The sequence below is a fragment of the Triplophysa dalaica genome, chromosome 20 (genome assembly GCF_015846415.1).
Source record: "Triplophysa dalaica isolate WHDGS20190420 chromosome 20, ASM1584641v1, whole genome shotgun sequence".
NCBI classification, from domain to species: Eukaryota; Metazoa; Chordata; class Actinopteri; order Cypriniformes; family Nemacheilidae; genus Triplophysa; species Triplophysa dalaica.
In genome coordinates, this window is record NC_079561.1 from 19,061,283 (window position 1) to 19,080,875 (window position 19,593).

The 19,593-nt window shown below is 38.9% G+C and overlaps 1 protein-coding gene across 3 annotated transcripts in view; it reads right to left on the bottom strand.

Annotated features, from left to right (window-relative positions):
* The window catches only part of LOC130409276 (cyclin-dependent kinase-like 5), a 36,636-nt gene that overhangs the window by 10,721 nt on the left and 6,322 nt on the right, over window positions 1-19,593 (bottom strand). For all 3 annotated transcript variants that reach the window (XM_056733156.1, XM_056733157.1, XM_056733155.1), the window contains exons 2-8: window positions 18,463-18,650; window positions 14,248-14,282; window positions 3,177-3,222; window positions 2,644-2,780; window positions 2,449-2,569; window positions 559-618; window positions 109-199 (exon numbers count right to left, since the gene is read on the bottom strand). In XM_056733156.1, coding sequence (XP_056589134.1) covers window positions 109-199; window positions 559-618; window positions 2,449-2,569; window positions 2,644-2,780; window positions 3,177-3,222; window positions 14,248-14,282; window positions 18,463-18,526 — 554 coding nt within the window. In that variant the 5' untranslated portion in view covers window positions 18,527-18,650. The remainder of the gene's footprint in view (window positions 1-108; window positions 200-558; window positions 619-2,448; window positions 2,570-2,643; window positions 2,781-3,176; window positions 3,223-14,247; window positions 14,283-18,462; window positions 18,651-19,593) is intronic.

The following is a 19,593-nucleotide window of genomic DNA, read 5'->3' on the forward strand; positions in this document are numbered from 1 at the left end:
ACGGACGGAGGCAGAGAGAGAGATGTTTCTGTGTGATTTTGATTCACGCTAAACGTTTTTGACATGACATGAATCTGATATTTCTCAAACACACACACACACACTGACCCGAGTAGCAGTTCTGGTGAACGGTACCATCTGGTGGCCACATATTCAGTGTAGTTTGCATCAGTGGCTTCAGAGAGATCCCTAGCGAAACCTGACAGAAATAACAACACACATCAGAAACACAACACCAACACACTGTTTTAAACATGATCTGAAGGAACAACTGTATTTCACATTACTGTGTATAATAATGTGTGCTTGAGTACAGACATATAAACATGTAGTGAGACGTGTGATGAGAACATGTGTGTTGAGCAGTCGCTTTAAGCTTATAGGGACAATGTGTGTGTGTGTGTGTATGTGAATACATTTCCAACTGAAAACAACAGAACTGGTTCAGAACAGACAGCCTGGAGTGAGTGACAAACAATCTGCTGTTGTGTCTCTCTCTCTCACACACACACACAGTTCTGTTTGGTCCTCGATGATCACATGACTGTAGAAACTCACCAAAGTCACATAGTTTGAGCACATCATCAGCGCTGATGAGGAGATTCTCTGGCTTGATATCTAGATAGAGAGAGAGACAGATGTGAGAGTGTGTGTGTACAGTATGTGAGTGTGTGTGAGTGTAGTGTACAGCATGTGGACATGTTTTTAAATCCCGAAGGGGACCTAAAGCTGAATGCACAACAACATTTGGGGACTCATGTAGTATGTGTTTGTGTGTGTGTGTGTTTGTTTGTGTGTATGTACAGTATGTTTAGAAGTGTACGTGTGTGTGTGTGTGTGTGTGTGTGTGTGTGTGTGTGTGTGTAAAGTACGTTTAGTAATGTACATGTGTGTACAAATGTGTAGTAATGTACGTGTGTGTAGTAGTGTACGTGTTTGTTTGTGTGTGTGTGTGTGTTTGTTTGTGTGTGTGTACAGTATGTTTAGTAGTTTACGTGTGTGTGTACACAATGTGTAGTAATGTATGTGTGTGTGTACAGAATGTGTAGTAGTGTACGTGTGTGTATGTGTGTGTAGTAGTGTACGTGTGTGTGTGTGTTTGTTTGTTTGTGTGTGTGTACAATATGTTCGCTATTGTATGTGTGTTTGTGTTGTGTTGTGTGTGTGTGTGTGTGTGTGTGTGTGTTGTGTGTAGTAGTGTATGTGTGTTTCTATAGAATATGTAGTAGTGTACGTGTGTGTGTGAAGTACTTTACGTCTGTGTGTTTGTTTGTTTGATGGTGTGTGTGTGTGCGTGTGTTTGTACAGTATGTTTAGTAGTGTACGTGTGTGTGTGTACAGTATGTGTATGCACTGTTAGGTTGTTGCCCTGCAGGCCTGATACAAAAACTGCAACTGGTTCAAAACACGGCAGCTAGAGTTCTTACACGTACAAAAAAGTATGAGCATATAACCCCGGTTCTGTCAACCTTGCACTGGTTACCTATAAAGCATCACATTAACTTTAAGAACTTGCTTATTACCTATAAAGCCCTACATGGTTTAGCTCCGCAGTAATTGAATGAACTACTATTTTATTACAATCCTCCACGTGCATTACGCTCTCAGGCGTCCTGTCAGTTGATAATACCTAGAATTTCAAAATCAAGTGCAGGTGGTAGATCTTTTCTTATCTAGCGCCTAAACTTTGGAATATTCTTCCCTGCACTGTCCGAGAGGCAGACACACTCTACAGACACACAGTTTAAATCTAGACTAAAGACTCATCTTTTTAATCTTGCATACACTACACTTCCATAATATTAATCCTCAGAGGATTTAGGCTGCATTAGTTAGATCAACCAGAACCAGGAACACATCCAACAACAAATGATGTACTTGTTGCATCAAAGAGTGCAGAACAGTACTCTACTCTCAGCCAGTCTTGTCTCTTTGTTCCAAGGTTAGCGCAGGATGCAGTTCATGCCCAGACCTGATGGCAGAGCTGAGAATGGGAAGCGATGACCTGACAAGAGCTGAGATGATAGAGCTGGATAAAGGACGCGGCAACTTGACACGATTTTTCTACAACACTTCAAATGCTATTAGATTGTTAATGATAATCTTAAATCTATAATTTACCTTATTCGTAAGTTTATTTATTTTTTTATTTAGCCTTGTTGTGCAAGCACTGTTGAGCTGGTGCAGAGGCAGCAGCTTTTGCCAGAGGGGAACTGGAATCCCCTGGTTGGGCCTGGGTTCTGTTTTGCACTATTTGCCTGGCCGCGGGGGCTGCTTTAGAATTTAGAAGTTAGACATAAATAATTTTGCTTATAAGAATTTATAGTCCATTTAATATTTGACCTGTGGTTCTCTCTCCTTTATCTCAAATGTATGCTTTCACTGTGCGTGTGTAGTAGTGTACGCGTGTTTGTTTGTTTGTTTGTTTGTGTGTAGGTGGTCTCTCACCTCTGTGTACGATGTTGTTCTTGTGGCACCAGTGAATGGCTTTGATCAGTTGGTAGATGTAGTTTCGCACCTTCTCAGGTGGAGCTCCATTCGGCATGTCCTCTAACAGCTCCAGCATGTTCTGTTACACACACACACATCAGATCCTCATCACATCAAACACCATTCAGATGAAGATCTCCAGGTGTCTCTCACCTTCTCCACATACTCAAACACCAGATAGAGTTTCCCTCGTCGGCGGAACGCCTCCTTCAGCTCTACGATGTTCTCCTGCTTGAGCATGCGGAGCATCTTCAGCTCCCTCATGGTCGTCTCCTTCACCTCCTCATTTTCTGTGTATCAGAGAGTCATCTGAGCTTCCTCTCACTGTTCATGTTTTAATGGTTTTCAAAATGATAATATGACGAGCTAAAACTTTGTAACTTTCTGTGTCACATTGTCTTTGAATTGCTTTGTCACAAAAGATACAAACATTGATTTGATGTCTTTAGTTAACAGACATTTAAATGTAAGATACTTCAGAAGTAATGTACCCCAATGCTGAAAGAACAGAAAGAGACGTCAAATGAAAGATGTTGGTTTTATTGAGGTTATTTCTCTTATTATACTGTTTATAAAACAGGTCACATGACCAAGCTCTTGATTCTTCTTCATATGTTCTCAATGTAGTTTTCTGCATAATAGCAGAGATTATAAACATTAGCAGAGGAGAAGAGAAGAGGCCATACCTTCACTGTCCTTGAACTTCTTAATGGCCACAATTTCATTTGTCTCCTATAACAGAGAAGAAAGACTAGGATGAGAATACCCACACATGTTTATATTCTATACATTCAGACGAGTAGTGTTAGATTTGATGTTTAAGAGCTTACGTAAAACCTACTATAGACCGTTTCATAAAACAAGCGCGCGCCTGACCCCCAGTTAACTGTGTTTGGTTAGTCTAATAATATAACTATATAATTTATTTTAACATAAATCTTTGTTTTTATTTTACTTTATGATACTTATTTTAAATAAAATATTTAATGAATTGGTTCTGTTTTGTAATTTAAAGAAACCGTGTGGTACACTGGTATCTAGTGGTTGAGCTTGGTATCGCAGTCTAAATTCAAAATATTGGAGAGACAAGTTTAGCCAATGAACTGTTTCTTTCGGTTTCTCTTGATTGTTATCAGAAATAATCTACAGGCGCTCTATTGTTGTGAATGTGTACCAGAATTTCAGTTGCGGTCACAAAAGTGCGCATGCGCCGTAAGGTGTGCTTATGTTGTTAAGATTAAAATTCACATGACTAATATAAATCACATGACTAATAAATATTTTAGATTTTATCCATTTCAGATATTCAGAGTTTATGGTTGTCTGAACTAACAATACAAAATACATATTTTTTTATTTTCAATAACATTAAAACTGTGTGTGTGTTGTGTGTGTGTGTGTCTGCGTCACAATCTCTCTCTCTCTCTATCTCTCTCTCTCTCTCTCTCTCTCTCTCTCTTTCTGTCCTATTTTAGACTTTCAGTATCAACTCCCAGCATCCTCCTCTGATCTACTTTAATTCTTTAGAGGAATAAAACAGTGAGACACAGTTCACAGATAAACACACCTCATGACACTTGTTTACTGGTACACACACAAAATCAAGCAATGAAAAAAAAAGAGTGTGAAAGTGTGCTCATGAAGTTAATAATATTTCCATCCCTTATTGATTGTCCTATAGATCAACAACTGACTAACAACAGTCTAAACTGAGAAATCTATTTCATACTGTACATCCACACATTTGTACATTATATACATAATTTTTTATTGTACGTCATGAGTCTGTAGGGGGCAGCTGAACTGTAGCTGCTCTACATTCTGTCCTTCATTAAATCTGAAACCGCAGAAGATGTGAGACAGGTCAGAGGTCATGGATGTATACACCTGTCATACACTGTGAGCGATGGTTCACTGATGACCTCTGACCCTGCCTCATCTCAGACCCAGATAGATTGAGCTCATGAGTGATTGGTCTGTCAGATCCTGCCAGTGATTTGATTGGTTGTGCCTGTGAGGGAGTTCATGCTCATAAAATAAGCTCTCCAGGGAGAGAGGGAGATAGATTGAGAGAGAGAGAGAGAGAGAGAGAGAGAGACTTGTATCACACTATTTAAAAAATACAAGAAAAAAGCTTGACACATCTTTTGAGTATTAACATCTTTTTCTCTTAACAGATCCTCTGTGAATAAAACAGACTGTGAAAATAAACATGACATTATCATAAATGTAACGGAGAAATCGATGATGCATTGACATGATTCATTCAAGTTTATTCTTAAATGGCATAGCTGAAAAAATCCTGTATTGACCTCAAAATACGTCAGTCAGATAGATAGATAGAATATTGACCCCCCTTCTGTCCATTATTCTGCAGTCAGTTATTAATCTGTAAATATCTCACAGTCTTACCAAAGTACAGAATACTTTGATAAAAATAAAAGAGCCACTGTCCCCGAAGACTGTTTTATAAAGAACAAACCAAGCAGATTAATAATGACTAATGGAAGAGGATTCTCATCCAGCGCTCGACACGAGGTGACTGTACAGACGGCAAGAGGCTGAAATGAGACGTACACTGGAAATACACACGAGAAAAACAAAAAACTTAGGGTTCATGCGATGTTATAACAAAGTAGACAAATAACAAAAACAAAAATATGTTTTTATTTACCCTTACAGAACATAAATGCAAGTGTGCTATTCGTTTATTTCCTTTAAAGTTAAAGCGGAGGTAACATGCTATTCCATGCATTCTGACTTCTTTACACTATTAAACGTGCTGGCTTCAAAAAATGAGTCGAGCTTATGACGTAATATTTTTGTGCTTGATTCACTCTGCCAGAGTTTGGACAGGTTTCGAAACATTTGGAACATGGGTTCCCGTTTCGTATCAAGAGTTCTTATTCCTTTATCAGAAAATTTACCAATAAAAGGAGGCCCATGCGTCAACCAGCGAGCGGAAAAGCACGCCAACACGCGAGCCTGAGAGAAAGAGCACGGCCACATGTCAACTAGGCGGCGTGAGAAGAGCACGCCCATCAATGCCGCTTCACTCGGATGACGGGAGTTTAGCTGTGTTGGTTTGCTCACTGCATTTGGGTGATGAATGTCTTATAAACACTGGATTTTGAGATGGTTTGAAACTGACAGATGTTGGGGTGCCAGCGCTAAAAGATGCCGGACATGAACCGCACACAGTAAGTCAAACTAAGTCATATGTCTGTGTTTTGTTGGCAATCGGAGCGTACGTGCATAATGTAAACAACATGAAGGGATAATGTGATGATGTGTTGTGTGCTCATGCTGTGGTTCCAGCAGCTCGTCTCTTCAGCTGTATCTGTCTTTTATAAATCTGATCAAACTAAATACTCTTTAAAGATACAAACAATAAAAAATACTACTATACACATACTCAAGATTAATTTGAGATTGGCAGATACTGTGTGTGTTACCTCATCTTTAATGCTTTAAGTACACTATCTGTTTGAAATCTGTTTCTTTGATCATTCGTTGTGAATGCATCTTTCTTCTGTTTGTGCAAGATAAGACGGTGAACTGGGTCGTCACAGCTAAAGCGGTTTAATCGAGAGCGGATAGATCTCAGATCACCCTGAAGGGTCCACGCTCGTCCTTAAACAAACCCACCCACCGCCACGGGCCAATATTAAATGATGCATGCTGAAGAGAAAGTCCATTCCTGTTATAAACGCACATCTTATAACAGAAGATAACAGGAATTAGTATGTCATGCATATTCATAGAACACAGCGTTTCCTGATTGGTCAGGCCGAACGGAACCTTGCAGAGATGAAAATAGTGAGAGAAGACTGTAAGCATTCAGTTCTATTTTGATCTCTCTAACAGCAAGACGCTAATGCCCCATACACAGATTATTTGCTTTTGCACTGATGAATAAACAGGAAGTTGAATTATGATGATGAAGTGTTTTGTAGATGTCCAGTCTGAAGGTCGAGATAACATCCCTGAAATAAACTCTCTCTCTATCTCTGGACAGTGTGGTAGAACAGGTGACCACAGTTATTCACAAGGACACAAATGCGCACACACAGATACGCACACGTGCATGTACGCGCGAACAAACACAGGCATGCAAGCGCACACACAAACACTTCATATGACCTATTTCACACTCCATTACACAAAAAACTCTTCTCGGCCCTCATCGGTCTCTCTCTGTCCTTTTGTCTCGAATATAATTTAGAAAATCACTTGCCTCTGTGTATTTAAAAAGACTTGAATAGATAGTTCAACCCAAAATAAGAGTTTTTTCTTTCAGAAAAACTAAAAGATATTTTGAAGAATTTTGATAATCAAACAACACTGAATCCCATTGACTTACATTATATGAACACAAAACCACAGAGACATTTCTCAAAATGTTCTGTTCCACTGAAGCAAGACTCGCATGCAGGTTTACAACCACATGAGGAAATAAATGACAGAATTTGGATTTTTTAAAATGTTGTGTGAAGAGCTCACAAAGGTTTTGAATAAAGCTAGTGGTTTAAAAATTAACACTGAAAAAAACACACAGGGCTTTTAAAACCATCACACATCACTGACCCTCAAGATAATTGTTCAACTATGAACAATCCATTATTAATGAAGTGACGTGTTGAACAGAAATGCACACGTTCAAGCCGTGTGTTTAATGAACAGACATCATTCATTCAGACAAAAACAGTCCCAGAGGTGAAGGGTTTACAGGTTTGTCAATGAGTTTTGTTCCTCTGATATATTTCTCTCTCTGCAGAAGCAAACATGTGTGTTATTAATGTTTAAACACAAACAGCGGGTCAGATTCACAATATCAAAACCAAATCTCATAAACATCTATTCAGAAACAAGGATCCAGCACTAAAGACACTTTTTATTGTGTGATTTACATCGAGAATAAATCCATCACTGATAAACTGACAACAGTGTTTTGGATCTTGGTAGGTGGTTATAAACTGGTATAAACTGGTTGACCAGTCACAATGTTTCACAAAACCCACAAGCTAATAACTAGATTTGATAGATTTGATTTGACTAGATACAGTACAAACTGAATGTGGATTTTCAAGTAATAACTTTATGAACATTTAGTCTCGTACCTCTTTTTGTGAAAAACAATTAAGAAGCTTTTGCACATGCACACTATCTAAAGTATATTCTCAGACCTCTCTCTCTCTAAAATCCTCTTTGACACCAGAATGATGTAGTTATGACATCTACCAGAAGGGGGCAAACTCGACCTGTGTGATGTGCCCTTCACCTCTGATCACTGTGGTTGTTAAATCTTATATTTGATCTAAAAATAAAAATAAAAAACACCAGGAGCAGAGCAGTAATGTGAGGTGTGTTAACACCCTTACATTCATTCACATGAATAACAGACTTTCACATGCACACACACACAAACGCACACACATGCACACGCATGCACACACACACACACACACACACACACACACACACATGAACTCACAGAAATGAACGCAAACACACACACACACACACACAAACACACACGCACTCACAAAAACACACACACACACAAACAAAGACACAAACAAATGCACACAAACACAGGCACTCACAGAAAAACACACACTTGAAAAAAGGCGCACACACACACATACACACAAACACAGATACACACGCATGCACACAAACACAGGCACTCACAGAAAAACACACACTTACAAAAACCTGTACACACACATACACACACAAACATAAACACACACACATACAGACACAGCCACTCACAGAAACACACACACTTACAAAAACACACACAAACACACGCAAACGCACGCACACAAATGCACACACACAAATGCATACACCCACATGCACACACATAACATAAATGCACACAAACGCATGCAGAAATACACAAACGAACACACACACGCAAACACACAAACGCACACATACACAGAAATGCACACACACACACAAACACCCACACACGTGCACAAAAACGCACACACACAAAAACATGCACCCACAAAATGCACACAAACACACAGATGAACACACACAAAAATACCCACACATGAACACAAATGCACGCATACAAACGCTCAGACACAAAAAACACACACAAACGCACACACACAAACACACACATGCATTCATAAAATGCACACAAACACACACACCTACATCTACAATATATCTCTATCACACACCCACATTCTCTCTCTGTGTACCGGTGTCCATCCAGAAAATAAAAGTCTCTCTTTCTCTCTTTAGTGTGTGTATAAATAGCTTGTGTGAAAGGGGTTTAGTCCACGGCCGCGTTTCAATGACCTACATATTCTCCTCATTCTCACATAGATAACCAACCCAGCATCATAATGTCTGTCTGTTAAAGGCTGAGAGGAAAATATATGACACATACTCTATTCTTCACATTTGAAAACATCTGAACTCATATTTTTCTTTGGGCCGAAAATCTGCTTAACACATGAGAGGACACTGTTTCTCAACTGTTATGTAAAATCACAGAAGAAAAAAGGTATATACATCTGGGATGGCTTGAGGGCGAGTTAATGATAATATATAATGTTTTATGATGATGAACTATTCCTTTTAACCCTGCCATGTATCAGCAGTTATTATAAGCAAACCAAAACCACCAGCACTGCCTTCATATTCATGACCCCGACAAGACAAAAAACACAAAAGATCATCAACAAAAATCACTAAATCAAATCTGGATTCTGAAACCACTTACAATAGCAGCTTGTGATAAATGTTATATTTGTATTTGATCGAGCTGTGATTTTATTTATTTCTCTTTTTGTATTAAACACAAAATCTACAGATCTGTTTGTGTGTCTCTGATCAGATTAAACGGCTCCAGTTGAGATTCAACAACAATCTAAAAAAACTCTTCAAGTCAGATACCGTTCAGACTCGTCCACAAACTGTCTTGCGTTCATCAAAAACCAAACCGTGTCCAAATAAAATCTCTATTATAAACAGACAAAGAGTGCTTATTTAAGAGAGTGATCTGGTGTCTGTGTACAGTTTCTGTTCATCTGATCTTCACATCAGCGTCTGAACACAATTGCTCTCTTAAGAATCAATTCTCGTTGTCTCATGAGCGTCTGCAAGAGCCTGAGGTTTGCCTTACATCTTTAGCATCTGACAAGAGAACGATCGGGTCACGCAGGGTGAGCGAACTGCACCAACAAGACGTGCAAGTTTGTTAAACCCATTCGACAGCCAGTCAAGACACGAGGGAAGAGAAACCGGTGAAACCACCAAGGATGGCAAGTTTGTCAAAGCCATTTGCGATACGGGCTGGACACAAAAAAACTTTTTGTTCAACACATCACATCTCTATGCAGGACATCGCTATGAAGTTTACGTTGTACAAATAAAAAAACAAGTGACTCGAACAAAGCTGAAGAGAATGTGTTCATTGGTGCCTCCGCTAGACAAAAACCAGTCGGATCTCAGCTGAGTCAACATTCACTTTGTTTCATGTCATCAAAATGTGTCAGCTTTCATCTCGAGAGTTACAAAAAAAGAACATAAAACTAAATCTAAACATGCTTTGTTCAGCAGTCAACAAGATAAAAGAGTAAAACAAGTGTGTTGAGAGCAAAACACAACAGCGTGAAACACAGAGATCAGAGAAATTATTTTTAGGAATATAAATGAGTCTTTATTAGTATGAACATCCATAAGCATTTGGTCATTTTGGTACAGCATGATGTTATGACGTCTATTTTTCCTAAAGAAAATGGTTTTGCAAAATGTCAAATCTTACAGACATAAACTTAAACCTAACAAACAAAATGTTGATTTATAACATGGGGTATAATTGAGAGATGAAGGACTGATGATGAGATGATCTGTCTGTTGATTCTGTATCTGTGTTTGTCGGGTCATTATCTGAACCTCTCACTTCAGACGTGATGCTTTGACAGGCCTGTCATTATACTGCATTAACAACAGAAGAATCTTTTCAAAAAGAGTCTGAATCATGGTCATCAAACAACTCAGAAGTCAAATCACAGCAGCCGAGAATCTAACAGAGCACGATCCACACCTCGATATAAAATATGTTTTACCTTTAATGCTTCAAAACACTGATAATTAAAAACCTAGTACTTCCTTTTTTCTTTACTCTAAAATAATACCTGAGCAAAAGAGAGCATTAGACGTTAACGTACTCAAGTATATGTATAAAGCAAATACAGTATCAAACTGCGTCTCACAATGTAACATTAATCAAAACTTTTCCAATAGTGCTTTTGACAAAAGTGCTTTTGACTTTTTGTGAGCCTTCTTCCACCTTAGAAACGTTTCCAAATTACGAAATATTTTATGTGTGGCTGATGCAGAAAAGCTTATTCATGCATTTGTGACCTCACGGCTTGACTATTGTAATGCTCTTCTCAGTGGTCGTCCTGTCTCATCAATAAACAAACTACAGTTAGTTCAGAATGCAGCTGCCAGAGTTCTAACCAGGTCCAGAAAATACCACCACATAACCCCAGTTTTATCATCGCTTCACTGGTTAACCATTAAGTATCCTATTGACTTTAAAGTTCATTTGATTACTTATAAAGCCTTAAATGGTTTTGCCCATGTCTACATAACAGAGCTTCTATCACATTATAACCCATCACGCTCTCAAATATAATAACACTCCAGACATTTGATAACACATTAACTAAATCCACCAAAGGGTGTCGAGCTTTCTCATACGTAGCACCTAAACTCTGGAATAGCCTTCATGATACTATTCGAGGGTAAGACACACTCTCCAAAATTATATCCAGATTAAAGACACATCTTTTCAGTCTAGCATTCACTTAATGCATAGTATGCTCAATAAATAATGAATGAACAGCCTCTACGCCAATTATCCCGAGGAAGGGAGAGATTCCGCCAGGCCCAGATGAACGTCATGTGCCCATCCCTAACTAGAGATTACACAGCTCCATCTGAACATCCCGTGCCATCCTGCGAGAGCCTGCGGACTGACCATCCCAGCTCAATCTCAGACAATTCAATCACCAACCATGAGCAAAGACGAACTACTTATCACAATAATGCTAAATTAACAATGATTAGTATTTAACACTAAACTTACATCACATGAAAGCAGTTTGTAGTTATAGCTGCACTCATTACTATTCTCCCTGCTTATATCATTCCTCTGTTGTCTGATATCAGTCAGATTAATAAAACCAAATTAGACCCAGTCAGTTTCAACAAATAAAAATTCCTAAATCACAACTAAAAAGCTCTCTCTATTCTTCATAAACATTTACTCAGTAACTTTTAATCAAAGTAAAGGAGTGCAGCTGTGACACGTCAGAGGAGATCTGGTCCTCCCGGCTGAGTCTGGCCACCATCTTGACCACTTCACATGACCTGGTGAAAATGACATCATCTCATCTCCCATGTTTCACATTATCAGACAGGAGTAGAAAACATGATTCGTAGATGACAAACACACCTGTACTTCTACAACACCATCTAAATCTGAGCACTTGTGCTTCTGAATCCACACTAATGGGTGTCTCTATAAAAACCCAGATCACAATTTATTGGCTAGTAACACATAACCATAAAATCACTGAGTGCACCCTAAAATTAGCAAACCAGCTTGTGTGTGTGTACACGTGTGTGTGTGTAATGGACCGGTTCTTGGGTGCAGCTGTGTTGGCACTGAATCAGAAACAGTGTAAATTTTAAAACTGATCACTCCTTTAAGCTCGCCTTAGACCAGATTCTATCTAATAAGCACCTGTATCACAACACACGCATATGCACACGCAGACACACACGCACTGTGCTGTGTTTTAACATTTCTGTTTTTCCTGTTTGCCCCTGTAAAGCTGCTTTGAAACAATACACATTGTGAAAAGCGCTATATAAATAAACTTGAATTGAATTGAATTGACACATGTCTGGTTTATTATCTCCATAGGGACAGTCCATAGGCGTAATGATTTTTATACTGTACACACTGTGTTTTTTATCCCCTAACCCAACCCCTAAACCTAAAGATCATAGAAAACTTTTTGCACTTTAACCAATTTTGGTCCACATGAGTTGGCGTGTGTTCAGGTTTAGGTCCCCACCGGGATATAAAAACAAGGCCGCGCACACACACACACACGGGAGCTAACACTGGTCTGAGGATATTTAACAGACGTTTTTATAAACAGTTACTTATGAACACTAACCGTAAAGAAATGTGTATTTTTACAATTTTGGAAAACATTTGTTCTCCTATTTTTCAGGTTTTGCTTACTTTGGGTCTAAAAACACCATATACACAAACACACATTTTTCACCATAACCCACACCATTCTTTTTTATTTCAGACACAACATATCAAAAAATACAAATATTCAGCATCGTTCAATGCTATCCAAGTCATTTTTCAGGTGGAGTCAGATTTCTGCTTAAAACAAAAACTATTTGGGGTTAAACATTGTGTCAATGGGGTAAAAAAATATAACCATTTAAGGATATCATCTTTAAAAACAAGACTGACACTTTGTCAAAATGCAGACAGACCTCTGACCACGATTATAATCCGGCCTGCAGTGTCTGCTCATATTGACACGCTCTTCGTGTTAGAGTTTCACACGCTGGAAACAAATCAATGACCTTCAACAAGAGATCCGATGAGCTCACAGTGTTTCCCAAAAAAACAAAACACCCACATCACATCAGAAACATGTTGATAGTTAACTAACATCAAACTAAAGACTGAAAGACTAAAAACACGAGCACTGACCACCAGACCACAGCTCTGACCAATGGACAATTTCACCATCATTAAACTCAAAATCAGCACACATTTCTCTGTGTGATCATCAAACGATAAGACAAAGACATCATTCTGCAGATGAGAGTGTCGGATGGCACGTGAACTCAGTGTGTTCAGGGTACAGAGAGAGAGAGAGAGATGTGTGGTGTTAACTGAGCGAGGCTACAGTCGTCACGGTGACTCCATCTGTCTCTGGACCGCCGAGCTGCTCATAACCGGAGGAGATATTAATAACTAAACTCACCATATGTCACATCACCACCGCTTTCTGTTTGCACTGAACTGAAACCTGTTACTAGTCTTTCTGTTTCTGATCTGAACAGACACCGGCAAGCATACTGTACACTGCATGCTATTCAGTGATAAAGTATTTAAACTGTGATGTGTTACACAGATCTCATCTTAAAGAATGTTTAAAAGTGAAGGTCAACCGCAATGCATTGTGGAAAATACTATAATGCACTATATAGACATACTAAGAGACCACATTCAACACTTCATATTACCATGAACACGTGTGAACAGAAGAGCTGCCGTTTATACAGTTCAATACTTTTTAGTTTTCTCATTTAATATGGTTTAAATTGATTTTACTGGCATTTTCATATTGTATCTCATACATTGTATTATTAAGCATGTTAGCATATTTTTTTAAATATCATATTAGACTTGTAAAATGATATATTGTGTGGAATTGTGAAAACTCAAATATAAACACCCCAGCGTGAGTTTTAAACAGAATAATCATTAAGAGCTGGTTGAGAAATGTACTCGTTGTCGTGCTTTTTATCCACAAAAATCGCAGCTCGTCCCTTTTTTATTCCAAATTTAAAGAATTTATTTTGTGGACACAATTTGAACAAGATATAGAGATCTTCTATATCGCAAGAACTCCATCATAATGACCACAAAACATACTGGAGGAATCTTACCTTGTGTCTGCACTTTAAGACCACACCATAGGCTCCTGTGAGAGAGAGAGAGAGAGAGAGAGAGAGAAACAGGTTTAAATGCTTGAGATTTCTCCCATCGCCCGGTCTTAATTCTGAGTAAATGCATGCGATGTGCCAAAACCCAAAGAGTGCTTTGTGTCTGAAGAATCAAGTAAGTGAAGGGGAAGGACAGAAGAAAACAGGAGGCATTGATTAACACGTTTACCTGCAGTAACTCTCCAGACAGACTTTAATAAGAGATGAATGTTAAAGATGCCCGTTTGCTCTTACAAAAAACAGTTACTGCCGAGAGTTTATTTCAACAACAGAATTCATGTTTTGCAAAAACAAACCCACAGACACGCTCTCAGGTGCGCATAAACCACAGTGTCTGTGTGTATGTTTATGTGGGTTGTGTGTTGAGTCGTGGTCTGTTTCTGGCATTAGAGATAATATACTGTATATGCATTTATATATATCTGAAGCACAGATCTACAGTCCCTCAAGACCAGAGGAACACATCCCACAGATCTGAACTGCTTCAGAGAGGAACCATGAAATCTTGCTATTTATCAGACACGGCTTATAATACAACCAAACATGTAGTCATGTGTAGAAAATAAGGAGTCTCGTTACACTTTAAAAGAGAGGAAAACCCATCCCTGCGTCCAATCCCAGCTCACGATTACAGAATTCACGGAAGTGACAAATTCATCTGCCATTTGGCATAATCAGACGAATCAGACTCATGCATGCCAACATGGACAGGTTGTGTGACATGCCCTCATCCTCGAAAACCATATGTCACGTTAATTTGACATACTGCTAGTCCTAGTAATGCATACCGTCAGCAGACATTTTCTTGTTTACTTACAGCGAACGAGAGAAAGAGAGAGAGAATACAAAAAAATGAAACAAATTCAACTTAGAAATTGACCAAAATACAAAAGAATAATGGAATGACAGAATGAAAAATACATGAATGGACAAATGATAAACGGAAAGACAAATAAACAAATAATAATTCCATTCCATTTTCTACCGCTTATCCGAACTACCTCGGGTCACGGGGAGCCTGTGCCTATCTCAGGAGTCATCGGGCATCAAGGCAGGATACACCCTGGATGGAGTGCCAACCCATCGCAGGGACAAATAATAATTAAATAAATAAATTTGTATGCATATTTAATTAAGTAAAGACCTGATCAAAAATAAAAAGAATAAAAATTAAGAATTGGTCAAATTAAAGAATATATAAAGAATTCAAAAAATAAATTAGAAATTGATCAAATAAAATAAAGAATTGATCTAAATAAGACGTCCTTTATACAGGACTAAATGCTCAGTTGATTTCTTAATGTGGGTGATTTAGAAGCTGTGCGGACGCTTGGCATTTTGATCGAGATGTTAAACTGGATTTGTTCTGGTGGAAAGTGGTTTGACTCTACTGGTCAGGATGAATCATGTGATTATTAATGATAGAGAGATGATTCACATTCAGAGATAATGAGATTCCATCACTTCAGTGTCATGAATAATAAAACAACACCGTTTAATAAAGACAAGATGATTTCTGATGGAGACAAATCACATCAGAACTCTTTCAAATCATAATCGTTTCTTCCAGACAGTGATGACATTACACAGAGAACAAATGGAGACTTTGATATTTCTCCTAGGAAACACACACGTCTTCAATGGAGAAGAGAACATATTAATCCTAAAGTGAGTAAAGTGCGACAGTCAGAGATCTCAATACGAGCTAAAATATGTCTTTAGATCATTCCAAAATCAAATGTGACGTTTCATGTGGGCTCTGCTGTGTATGCCAACAACCGTCTTAGCTCAAACATTTTAGGAGAAACACAAGTGACTAAATTGGTACATAATAAAGAGCAGAACGTCAGCGAAACAAGAGAGCAATAAAACGTTTCCCTCCGGGATCAACTCAAGCTCTGCTGGTTCTCAGTTCATTCTTCACTTCACAAATGTGATGACATAATCTTGCACTGATGAGAGAAGAAGAGGTACCAAAATAACTCATCACACACAAGCTGCATGCGAGCATCCTGTGGTGTGAAGGTCTGGTTGGCTACTTGACGCCGATAAAATCCACTGCATCTTTACATCACGCTCCGGCCAATCAGAAGAGAACGACACGTGTCTGTGACCAATCAGCCGAGGAGAAAGAGCGTGACAAGAATGTGAATGTCAAAGCTTGTGTTTTATGAGCTGTTCTTCAGGAGTATCTGAGTTAACCTGCTTTATTAGGAGCTGGAATGAGGATGAGAAGAAAACGAGGCCATAAACCCTCAACTGGCACAAAAGTGGAACTCGGTGACCTGTTTTTTTTTGAGCACCATGCAGCACGGGTTTCCGTCAGTGATGTATTATCAGATATATGTCGAGTGGCTTTCTGATGGCTGTGAGAGGAGAGGACGGGTGAGGGATGCTGAATATGAGAGAAGATACAGAAGAACAGCTGAAGAGAGATCAAGAGACTGATGGCCAACAGAGACACTTGAAACTAATCTACCGACAGCTGAACACACTGCACGACAAACACACACACACACACACGGCCAAACATACACACACAGCAAAACACACAAACATCCCTTCACACACACCGTGTCAAACACACATACAGCCAACACACACAGACAGGTTGCCAAAAACACTGCCAAACACTGGAACACAAAATGTTGATGCATATGGGCATGAGCAGACACACACACACACTTGCAGGCACGCATGCATGTAAACACACACTCTCTATTCTCTCAATAAGAGTTAAGCATAATTACCTGAAGACAATACACTTTTCATCATATTTATTATATGAATCTCACAATGAATTCTCATCATTGTAATATAGAAAAAAATCCTGTCCATAGTCAGTGATTTGGCAGAATGACGGTCTGAATTTAATGTAATTTAATATAACAGTCCTTTTGTGTGTCTGTCCATGTACATTCACTCTCTATAAACCGACCACATTTATTATTAAGTGGTCAAATCTTCCAAAACTGAAGAATGCAACCTTATGGCTATATATATATATATATATATATATATATATATATATACAGAATTTATCACTTCATTTGAGCTGAGGATTTTTGATTTCTTCCTATTTTTATATGACTTGAGTGAATGTGACCTAGGAAAACATCAAAAGCCCTATTCAGATGATAATTGTTTCTTATAAGGACGTCTGTAATAAAGCAATAAGCCTCAAGAAACAGTGGGTTACAGTGCATTTTATAACAGCTAAGGGTGTTGCGGTACGACGCGAAGCTGAGTCATTAAAACCCCCTTACTGTGCTTTCACACCGCCGCCGTTGAGAGCGTCAAAAAACGTTCTGGTCGCCCTGCCAACAACGATGTAGAAAGATCCGAAGACGCTACTGCACTCTGACGTAGACCAAAGTTTACAGGGATGCGTTCTCTGTAATCCTCCCAAGCGGAGGACTTCTTCTACGTAATTTAATCAGACTCTGAAAACAAGGTTCAACCGCACCACCGTTTACGTTTAAATAACGCTTTTTAAAAAAGCCCCGATTTCAACTCTCCTTCATGCCTTCAACGGCCAAGACACACCGCTGATCGCTACCGGCCGACTTCTGGCCACTTTGAGGCTCTCGACTGCGGCGTTGAGAATGCACAGTTAGCCGTCACCAAAGATGCACTGTAACGGTGAATTTCCACCACAGCGGACCATGCAGTTGGCTGAAACGCATTTGTTTTTAGGCATGTCATTAATTTTATGCTAACACGCCTCCGTAGAGAGAGAGAGAGAGAGAGAGAGAGAGAGAGAATTAAAAAACAGTTATGATCCCTTAAGTGTTTTCCAAACCGCTGTGGATGGCAAAGAATGGGAAATACAGGACAGAAAAGAGAAGCCACAAAACTGTCAAGCAGTCATTTTCTGCAGTTTTTGTTTTAATTCCAGCTACAACATCTTAGCATCCCCAAAACAAAACAACATTCAGAATTATTTAAATGAAAATGTCTTCCCGCTGGCAAATATTTTTTTCTCAATCGAGTGAGGTTTGCCCTTAAAACAAGAAACAACTTAATTAAAAAATTAAATCAGAAAATTAAAGTATGCAGCTTCTCCTCTAAAGGAAATTCATTTTCCTTTTAGGATGTTAAAATATCTTGACACACAAGAGGAAACAAAATGCAAATGCCAATTAAAATGATACTCGCCTTCACCCACGATACCAAGAACCTCGAACCTGTGCATGACATCACCAGAGGCCGGGTTCCTCATCCAGTCGAACAGACGAGCGGCTCACGGAGGCGAGTGGTCGTCGTGGTTACAGGCTGGCATGGGGGGACCTGGTACATAATTTCACGTGAAGTGCCCAATCACCATGAGCCCATCACACACACACCTGTGGAAACACACAGAAACATAAAAAAAAGAGAGATCAACGAGACATTAAAGAGATCTCATGTGGGATGTTTTCTTTCTGAAGGACAAACATACACAGGATGATATTTGCAAACATTCTTCTTCATCTTGTGGCAGTGAAGGCAATGGGTTTCATGTGTGGCGGCACGGATAAGTGTTTGTGCATGTGTGGGTCACAGATAATTACAATGTAGCTATAAATAAATAGTTTAGAGGAGAAGAGTGTTCACGCCGCAAAAGAGCAACAGAAAACCAGAAGTGAGAAGAGACATGCTGACACAAGAACAACATCCAGACGGACAGATAAAAACTGACGGCTGAAAAACTGAGCTTAGACTTGCTCTCTATAAGTCGCCCCAGATAAAAGCGTCTGCTAAATGACTAAATGTAAGTGTAGATGACACACGAAAAGGCCACACGACACAGAGACACGTCTCATTACGACTGTTCGCCGAAACTAGAAACATCTTAAAACCATCATAACACCACATATGACCTTCAAAAGAAGACCTGACAAAATACAGCGACAGTCAAAGTGCTTTACCAATCTAAAATGTTACAGCTCAGGAGATTTAATGGAACAGTTCTCAGTTGTTTCTCAGATGTTTGTCCTAAAATCGATTAGGAGAATCAAAAGTGTTTGAAACACATGAAGAGTCTGGAGTTGTAAAATGAACGTAAAATGATCAGGATTTGGGTACATTTGATGAGAAATGTTTCAGTTGATATTGAGATCTTTAATAATATTGACCTTTGATTGCAGACGAGACAAATCTGAGCTCAGTTTGACACATTGTTGAAATCTCTTCTCAAACTTTGAAGAATCGTTTTCTCCATAGAAATATTTGAGACTTCAGCAAAACTTTTTTTATTTGATGTTCATTTCATCTATTCGATGTTTAGATATTTAAGAGATTTTATCT